At 50.9% G+C, this 10,156-nt stretch overlaps 1 protein-coding gene across 2 annotated transcripts in view; it reads left to right on the forward strand.

Annotated features, from left to right (window-relative positions):
• BLVRB (biliverdin reductase B) overlaps positions 1 to 6,645 on the forward strand; it is a 19,491-nt gene extending 12,846 nt beyond the window's left edge. The window contains exons 4-5 of one of the 2 annotated variants that reach the window (XM_008069777.1): positions 2,073 to 2,201; positions 6,389 to 6,643. In XM_008069777.1, the coding sequence (XP_008067968.1) occupies positions 2,073 to 2,201; positions 6,389 to 6,546 (287 nt within the window). In that variant the 3' untranslated portion in view covers positions 6,547 to 6,643. Of the gene's footprint in view, positions 1 to 2,072; positions 2,202 to 6,388 lie in introns of both variants that reach the window. The other variant, XM_021718098.1, reaches the window with a different exon arrangement.
• The last annotated feature ends 3,511 nt before the right edge of the window (positions 6,646 to 10,156 follow it).

Raw genomic sequence — 10,156 nt, forward strand, 5'->3', positions numbered from 1 at the left:
ACCTCAGCCTCCCAAAGGCGCGGGATTACAGGCTGAGCCACCGAGCCCGGCTAGAAAGCAGGATTTATTGAGAGGACAGAAAAGCTCCCACAATGGGAAGGGACCTGAGAGGGTTGCCCTGTGCCACACCTTTTTATCACCTTTAGCATCAGCTCAAACAATTTATACCATCCCAGTTTACACATGAGGAAACAGAGGTCGCTGGCCAGCGTTTAGGTTCTCTAGGCAGAACCCAAGCTCTTAACCGTTTCAACAAACTGCTCCTACAACATTTAGCATAGTTCTCGGCACATGGTAAGTGTTCCATAATCTTCAGTTGGTATTATAGCTTGGCCGAGTTATAGTATTGAAGGCAAATTCCTCCAACAAATATTGAGTGAGTACCTGTGGTGTTCCAGGCTCTTCTAAGGGCTGGGGATGAAGCAGTAAACACAATAGACAGAGTCCCTACTCCTAGTAGGGGAAGAAGATGGGAAACAGGACACCAGGTAACTTTAGGGTGCGGTGGCAGGGCACAGGTGATAGGGAGGAAAGGCGGGTAAAGGGGATTGGCTATGCTGAGCTGAGGGAGGGGCTTGGCAATTTTTATTTTGTCCCCCCCCCACCGGCTGGTTGGAGTCTCAGTCTGTCACCCAGGCTGGAGTGCAGTGGCACACTCACAGCCATCGCAGCCTTGACCTGCTGGGCTCAGGCCATCCTTCTGCCTCAGCCTTTCAAGGAGCTGGAACCACAGGTGTGCTCCACCATGCCCAGCTAATTTTTTATTTATTTATTGTAGAGATGAGATCTCACCAAGTTGCGCAGTTGGTCTCAAACTGTGAGCTCAGGTAATCCTCTCATCTCAGTCTCCCAAAGTGCTGGGATTATAGGTGTGAGCCACTGTGCACAGCCTTTTTTTGTTTTTTTGGGTTTTTTTTGAGCAAGGGTCTCACTCTGTTGCCCAGGTTGGAGTACAGTTACATGATCACAATCACACCTCAGGCAATCCTTCCACCTCATCATCCAGAGTAGCTGGGGACTACAGGTGCATGCCACCATGCCCAGCTAATTTTTTTTTTAAATGAGGTCTTGCTATGTTGCCCAGACTGGTCTTGAACTCCAGGTCTCAGGTAATCCTTCCACTTGGCCTCTCAAAGTGCTGAGATTACAGACATGAGCCACTGCACCTGGCCATTTACTTATTTTTTTAAGTTGGGGTCTCACTCTGTCACCCAGGCTGGAGTGCAGTGGCACAATCACAGCTCACTGCAGCCTCGGTCTCCTGGTCTCAAGCAATCCTTCCACCTCAGCCTCTTGAGTAGCTGGGACTACAGGTATGTGCCACCATGTCCAGCTAATTTTTTAAATTTATTTTTTGTAGAGATGGGCTCTCACTATGTTGCCCAGGCTGGTCTCAGATTCTTGGGCTCAAGCGATCCTCCCACCTTGACCTCCTGAATTGCTGGGATTGCAGGTGTGATCCACTGCACTTGGCAGCAACTTTCAATAAAAGGTCAGGGAAAACTGCACTAAAAAGTGAACTTTGAGCAAATTCTGCCAGGAAAAGAAGGAGGGAGCCATGTGGCTATGAGGTGGAAATGCATTGCAGGCAGAGGGACACCTAGCCGTTGCCAAGGCTGGGAGGCAGAGCCTGGGTAGAGCAGAGGAGAGAAGGGGAGAATGTGGGTGGTGATGCCAGAGAGCTGCTGGGGCCAGATCTAGTGGGGCCTCGAGGGCCAGCCATGATGAGGACTTTGCTTCTATCCTGAGTGAGATGGAACCAGGGATGTGGCCTGATCCAGGTATTCACAGACTACTGGCTGTGTGTTGGGACAGGGAGACCAGGCAGCAGTCTGCTGCGGTGGTCCAGGTAAGGGGTAACAGTGAACAGGACCGCGTGAGGTGAGAAGAGGTTGGATTTTAAATTACTGTGATCTGCTGAGAGCCCTTGTCTGGAGTGTGAGAGAAAGAGAGGAGGCCGCGAGGACACCCCTGATTTTGCCTCTGGAAGGCAGCGGCGAGCCCCAGCAGGGTGCTGTCCCAGCATCAAGATGAGAGAGCCCAGGCTGACCCTGCCCTGTGTCCCCCTCCAGCCTTTCTGCTGTGGGACCCAGCCAAGGTGCCCCCGCGACTGCAGGACGTGACCGATGACCACATCCGGATGCACAAGGTGCTGCAGGAGTCAGGCCTGAAGTACGTGGCTGTGATGCCACCACATATAGGTAAGTAGAGCAGGGACCCGGTGGCACTGACACTGCCTGTTTGTTTCTTCCTAACCTCTGGGAAGACTTGCAACATAAGTCATAAGCCTAAAATTACAGACCTTCCTGTGATATGTGAAATGTCTATTTGGTCTTCCTCCCTGTTTTCTGGCATAAAATCCTTAGAATTTCCAAAATGATAAATGTTTTTCTGTATGCTAATGAGTTGGCTGATGGCTGGCAGCTCCTTGGTAGCTTTGGGATAGAGCTGGTCACCAGAAAGACCAAGGATGGATTAGAGGATTAGGACTTTCAGCCCCACCCCTCAACCTCCAGGGAAGGGAGAGGGACTGAAGGTTGAGTTGATCACCAATGGTCAGTGGTTTAATCCATTGTGCCTAGTAACGAAGCTTCCATAAAAACCCCAAAGGGTTGAGTTCCGGGAATTTCTGGATAGCATATAAAGGGCATGGAAGCCCTGCACATCTTCCTACATGCTGTGAGCTACACATATCTTCATCTTTATCCTTTGTAATATTCATCATAATAAATAAGTAGGCTGGGTGTGGTGGCTCACACCTGTAATCCCAGCACTTTGGGAGGCTGAGGTGGGAGGATTGCTTGAGCCCTGGAGTTCGAGACCAACCAGGGAAACATAGTGAGACCTCATCTGTACAAACAAAAAAAAAAATTTTTTTTCAGTTGGAGTTTCACTCTTTTCACCCAGGCTGGAGTGCAGTGGCATGCTCACGGCCACCACAGCCTTGACCTGATGGGCTTAGGCAATCCTTCCACCTCAGCCTTCCATGTAGCTGGAACTACAGACATATGCCACCACACCCGGCCGGTTTTTGTGATTTATTGTAGAGACCAGGTCTCACTAAGTTGCCCAGGCTAGTCTCGATCCCCCAGACTCAGGCAGTCCTCTCCCCTCAGCCTCCCAAAGTGCTGGAATTACGGGCTGAGCCACCACACCTGGCCCCCCCCCCCCCAATTTTTTTTTTTAAAGTAGCTGGGTGGAGCCGGGCTCAGTGGCTCAGCCTGTAATCCCGCGCCTTTGGGAGGCTGAGGTGAGTGGATTGCCTGAGCAAGGCGGGTTGGAGACCCGCCTGGACAGGCGAGACCTCATCTCTACAATAAATCAAAAAATCAGACAGGCGTGGTAGCGCGCGCCTGTAATTCCGGCTACTTGGAAGGCTGAGGCGGAAGGATCTCTGGAGCCCAGCAGGTCGAGGCTGCGGTGGCCGGAAGCTGCCACTGCACTCCAGTCTGGGTGACAGAGTGAGACTCCGACTCAAAAAAAAAAAGGTAGCTGGGTGTATACCTGTATTCCTACCTGCTCAGGAAGCTGAGGCAGAAGGATCACTTGAACTGCAGTGAGCTATGTCCAGGCTAGTATGCTAACCTGGGTAAGAAGGCAAGCCCCTGTCTCTATAAAGATACAATAAACTAGTACACATTGTGTTTCCCTGAATTATGTGAGCCACTCTGTCTAGCTGGCCGGTCGGCATACGTAACACAACCTAGGGCTTGCATTTAGAATTAGATATTGGGGGCAGTTTTGAGGGACTGAGCCCTCACACCATGGGATCTGATGCCATTGAGGTTGCTCAGAATTGAATTGAATCAGAGGACACCCAGCTGATGTCTGCTGCAGAATTTTTTTTTTTTTTTTTTTTTGAGTTGGAGTCTCTCTCTGTCGCCCAAACTGGAGTGCAGTGGCCGCTCCCGGACACCGCAGCCTCGACCTGCTGGGCTCCGGTGATCCTTCCGCCTCAGCCTTCCAAGTAGCCGTAATTACAGGCATGCGCTACTACACCCGGCTGATTTTTTGATTTATTGTAGAGATGAGGTCTCGCCTGCCCAGGCAGGTCTCCAACCTGCGGGCTCAGGCAATCCACTCACCTCAACCTCCCAAAGGCTCGGGATTACAGGCTGAGCCACCGAGCCCGGCTTGCTGCAGAATTTTTGCTCAGTGTGTGTGGAAAACCCCCACACATTAGGTCTCAGAAATCTTCTTTCTCTGTTGATATATATATATAATATATATATATATATATTAGCGACAGGATCTCACTATGCTGCCCAGTTGAACTCCTAGCTCAAACAATCCTCCTGCCTTGGCTTCCAAAGTACTGGGATTACAGGCATGAGCCACTGTGTCTAGCCTCTATTGACTGTTGAGTAAGAAACTAGGAAAAACACTTTGTTTTTCTTTTTGTTTTTTTTTTCCTGTATCCTCCAACTTCTCTCCACATTTTCTATCCTCCTTCCCTGGTTATTTTGTCTCCTTTCTAACATAGGGTTCAGCTACCTGGACTTAACAAATCACCCAAAATGCAGAAATGTAAAACAACAACTATCATTCATTATGATTATCTCTCTCAGTACTGGGTTCAGTGGGTGGTTCTTGCATGGAGTCACCCATGCAGCTGTGCAGCCAGATGGTGGCTGGGCATGGAATCCTGGGGAAGGCTTCTTCATGGACACATCTGGTGGTTGTTCCATTGACTGGAATGCCTGCAACCTGCACGCAGCCTCCTCGTGTGGTCAGGGCTTCCTCACACTATGGCAGCTGGGCTTCCATGGCAAGACTCTTGAGAGAGAGCTATGTGGAAGATATGGCATCTTTTATGGCCTAGTGTCAGAAGTTACTCCTTGCCATTTCTGCTGTATTCTGTTCATTAGAAGTGAGTTATTAGAGCTGCCCCATATTTGAGGAGAGGGGACTTTAACACACATATCAGATATGTTATTTATCTTATTTAGTGTGTCTCTTCCTCACTAGAATGTTGACTCTTTGTAGGCAGGGATTTTTGTCTTGTTAGGATCACAGTTGTAGTCCTAGTGCCTAGAATAGGGCCTAGATGCTCAATAAATAGTTATTGGGGCCAGGTATGGTGGCTCACACCTATAATCTCAGCACTTTGGGAGGCTGAGGCAGGAGAACAACTTGAGCCCAGGAGTTCGAGACCAGGCTAGGTAACGTAGCGAGACCTTATCTCTACAAAACATTTAAAAATTAGCCTGGCATGGTGGTGCACGCCTGTAGTCCCAGCTACTCAGGAGGCTGAGGTGGAAGGATCACTTGAGCCCAGGAGGTCAAGGCTGCAGTGAACTGTGATTGTGCCACTGCATTCCAGCCTGGGCGACAGGACAAGACTCCGACTCGAAAAAGAGAAAAAAAGTTGCTGGATGACTTAATATAAGGGAACCACACCTTATTGTAATGTTGCAGAACGAACCAGTAAGCTACACCAGCACCCCTTTTTCCTCTCCCACGTCTGGAATCCATATTGAGAGAGACACAGATTCATTCATTCAACAAATGTCTCTTGTGTGCCTGGCTGCCAGTTTAAGAACTGGAGACACAGTCCCTGCTCTCATGAGCTCACAAAACTTATGTTTCTATTGAGGGAAATAGATATATAAAAATGTAGACCCATGGCCAGGCACGGTGGCTCAAGCTTGTAATCCCAGCACTTTGGGAGGCTGAGGCGAGTGGACTGCCTGAGCCTGCAGGTTCAAGACCAGCCTGGGCAACTTGGCGAAACCTCGTCTCTACAATAAATCAAAAATTAGCCGGCTACTTGGAGGGCTGAGGCGGAAGGATGGCCGGAGCCCAGCAGGTCGACGCTGGGGTGGCCATGAGTGTGCCACTGCACTCCAGCCTGGGCGATGGAGTGAGACTCCAACTCAAAAAAAAAAAAAAAAGATCTAGTCGGGCTGGGCACAGTGGCTCACGCTTGTAACCCCAGCACCTTGGGAGGCTGAGGCGAGAGGATTGCCTGAGCCCAGGGGTTCAAGACCAGCCTGGGCAACTTGGCGAGACCTCATTTCTACAACAAATCAAAAAATTAGCCGGGCCTGGTGGCGTGCTCCTATAGTTCCAGCTACTTGGAAGGCTGAGGCGGAAGGATCACCCGAGCCCAGGAAGTCGAGGCTTCAGTGGCCATGAGCGTGCCACTGTACTCCAGCCTGGGCTACAGAGTGAGACTCCGACTCAAAAAAAAAAAAAAGAGATTTGTTGAATGAATGAAGCAAACGGTATAGATGAGCATCAGCACATGGGAAGTCTATTCTTGGGTGTGTTATACCACCCAGGCCGGGCACACAGTAGCACCCTGGGTAGGTCTTTTGAATGATCATGTGCTGGGGGAGGGGAAAGGACACCTGCTTTACCTGGCCTCTCCGTCTTCACCTCACAGGAGATCAGCCGCTAACTGGAGCCTACACAGTGACTCTGGACGGACGAGGGCCTTCGAGAGTCATCTCCAAACATGACCTGGGCCACTTCATGCTGCGCTGCCTCACCACCAATGAGTATGATGGGCACAACACCTACCCCTCCCACCAGTACGACTAGGACTCTGGTCCTGTCTGGGAGGATGGCGTTTGGGGATGTGAGGAACAAAGGAATGGAGCAATAAATTTTGAGCCAAGAGCTTCAGATTATTCTCGAGGACCGGACTCTGTGACTCTTCCTCTTTCTGCCTTTATCTGAGTATTTCGGTGTATCTACCTGCCTCTGCGTAAGGGTATTTGTTCAGTAACAATTTTCTTTTTTTTTTTTTTTTTTTGAGCTGGAGTCTCACTCTGTCACCCAGGCTGAAGGGCAGTGGCATGCTCCCGGCCACTGCAGCCTCAACTTGCTGGGCTCAGGTGATCCTTCCGCCTAAGCTTTCCAAGTAGCTAGAACCACAGGCATGCACCACCACACCCGGCTAATTATTTGATTTATTGCAGAGATGAGGTCTTGCCAAGTTGCCCAGGCTGGTCTCGAACACATAGGCTCAGGGAATCCTCTCACCTCAGCCTTCCAAGGAGCTGGCATAATAGGCACGAGCCACTGCGCCCGGCCTGTTCAGTAACAATTTAATGAGCCTCTCTTCTTTGTCCACCTCTGTGTCAGGGACCCAGTGGTGCATATAAAACATTATCACAGCCGGGCTTGGTGGCTCAGCCTGTAATCCCGCACCTTGGGAGGCTGAGTTGAGTGGATTGCCTGAGCCTGCGGGTTCGAGACCCGCCTGGGCAACTTGGCGAGACCTCATCTCTACAATAAATCAAAAATTAGCCGGGCGTGGTGGCGCGCGTCTGTAGTTCCAGCTACTTGGAAGGCTGAAGTGGAAGGATCGCCGGAGCCCAGCAGGTCGAGGCTGCGGTGGCCAGGAGCGGCACTGCACTCCAGTCTGGGTGACAGAGTGAGACTCCAACTAAAAAAAAAAAACAAAAAAAACATTATCACATCTAAGAGAGCTGACATTTATTCAATCATATCACTTAGTATCCACTCCATGTTCAGATTTTTCCAGTTATCAGAAATACCTTTATGTTTATGTTTTTATTTTTTGAGTTGAAGTCTCATGCTGTTGCCCAAACTATAAGTGCAGTGGCACACTCATGGCCACCACAACCTCGACCCGCTGGGCTCAGGTGATCCTTCCACCTCAGCCTTCCAAGTAGCTGGAACTATAGGCTCACGCCACCATGCCTGGCTAATTTTTAAATTTATTGTAGAGAGGAGGTCTCGCCAAGTTTCCCAGGCCGGTCTCGAACCCCTGGACTCAGGCAATCCTCTCGCCTCGGCCTCCCAAAATGCTGGGATTACAGAATTGAGCCACTGCACCCGGCAGAAAATACCTTTCAGTCTACCCCATCCTCCCCGTGACACCATCAGGATTGAATCAAGGATCATGCATCACATTTAGTTTCCGTGATACCAAGATAGCTGTAAGCCCTGCTTTCGTGGATCTCGTAGTCCAGTGGGAAGGACAGCACTGCCCTTGACAGTGACAACCCAGAATGGCCAAAGCTCTGGTGCTCTGAGAAATTGTAGGAGCCCAGAGGACGTGCCTGATTTCGCTTGAGGAACAAAAAAGGCTATGTGGACCAGGCACGGTGGCTCATACCTGTAATCTCAGCACTTTGGGAGGTCAAGGCAGGAGGGCAGCTTGGGTCTACAGTCTAGGCAACATAGTGAGACCTAGTCTCTACAATAAATACAAATAAAAGGCTTTGTGGCAGAGGGGATGTCCTACCTGGAACCTGGTTTGGTGAGTATAGGCTGAGAGAAGGTTCTATGGCATAATAGCATTCCCAGCAGAAAGAACAACATGAGCAAAGACCAGGAGCCATGGAAAGTCCTTGGATCTTTTGAAGAACTAAAATCTGTCCTCTGCAGTTAACAATACTTCTACTCTGAGATGAGGAGGGACAGACCTAAGAGGCTGGTCCATGATGGTTAAATTGTGCAGAGTTTTTGTAAAATGTTTGAGCTTTATTCCGAGATTTTATGAAGGAATGGAATACAATAGAGGTGGGGAGTAGAAAACACGTGTGTGTTTTATAAAGCTTCCCTTGGCTACTGTGAAGGTGGATCAGAGGGGCATAGCAGTGGAGGCTGAGGGGGGACATAATCCCAGCACTTTGAGAGGCCTAGGTGAGAGCGTTGCTTGAGCCCAGGAGTTTGAGACCAGCCTGGGCAACACAGAAAGACCCCGTCTGTTTTTTTTTTAAATTTAGAAGGAAAAAAAAAAAAAGTGAAAGCTGAGAGCCCAGGGAAAGTTGGATTAAGGCAAGGAGCCTTGAGAGCAGGAGGAATGTTCAGGAGACTTGAGTGACAGTCCCTGAAGGAGGGGAGGAGTCATCTGGAAAAGCACAGGCTGTAACTGGGGATGTGGTTACAGTAGGGCTTTCCAGGGTTGGGAACCCTGAAAAAGGGACAGGTTTGGGAGGGGGAGGGGGAAGAACTGCCCCTTCCTAATCTAGTCTGTCTTTGGAATCTTCCACCCCCTTCTTTTGTTCCCCAGGGACACCTTCCCCAGGCCCGGGTGAGCCACTCCCCTCTTCCTGCCTCCAACCCACCCCGCCCCTCAACCTATCAACCCTCCCCCCAACATCCCCTGAGAAATCCTTCGCTGTCTGCAAACAGCAGGATGACTTGGCTCACGAACTCCAACCGGCAGGAACTGGTCTGAGTCCGAGGAGCCTTAGACCTCCCTTTCCAGGAGTGGCCTGCAGAAAACCGCCTTTGCCGCCCCTTAGGAAAACTTGCTGTGGGGCGGGGCATTACTGCGCAGGCTCTCAGGACACTGGCGGTGTTTTATTTCCGCCGGTTTCTCCTTCTGTCACATTGCCGAGCATTTAACAAACTTTCGCCGGGGACCGGCACCGTGTCCAGCCCTGTGCTCGGTGACGCTGCCGACCAAGCGGTGGGGTACGGAGATAACCTTGGTACCTGAAGCCAGGGGGCCCAGTGACAGTGGGCCCAAACAGTGACAGCCCAGGTCTGGGATGGGGGAGGCACAAAAGGTCATAGGATGCCATGACCCAACCTAGGATGTCAGGGAGGGCTTCTGAGAGGAGGAAACCTTCGAGATGAGTTCTGATGAGAGGCAGCCTGAGGATCGCGGGTATATTTTCACGGTGAGGACACAAGCTTGAAGACTCAGAGGCCTTTCGTTCTCGTTCTTGAGTACTTGCTTTGTATCTGGCGTTGTAGGCACCAGGGTAAGGCAAGGAAGAAAACAGACAGATGCCCTCTGGTTTCGGGGCGAGGGGCGCTTGAGGCTATTTTAGAAAAACAAAGTGAATCGGCGCGTTAGAATCGTCGGGAACAAGGAGTGCATCGAGCCAGATCGCGAAGGGCTTTGTGGCAAAAGAAAGGAGTTCGGACTCTGTCTTCAGGGCGGTAGGGAGCCATGAACTAGTTTCCAGCAGCGGAGGAGGAGTCATCCCGAGTGAGGATGTGTCTAGGGGACCCCAGGCGGGACCACCAAGCGACGGACTGAGAAATCTTGAGGATCAAGAAGGGGCCGCGGGCACCGAGTGGGGGGACGGAAGGAGGTGAAGGGGCGGGGCTGCGGTCGCCCAGGCAACACAAGCCGCGCCAAACTCCTGGCTGGTCTTTGGCGGCGACACCCTCCTCGGCTCCGCGGCCTCAGCCCGAGGAACCCCGGGGGCGCGGCCTCCGC

This window comes from Carlito syrichta, unplaced genomic scaffold, assembly GCF_000164805.1.
Source record: "Carlito syrichta isolate Samal-C Ts95f unplaced genomic scaffold, Tarsius_syrichta-2.0.1 Scaffold111498, whole genome shotgun sequence".
NCBI lineage: Eukaryota > Metazoa > Chordata > Mammalia > Primates > Tarsiidae > Carlito > Carlito syrichta.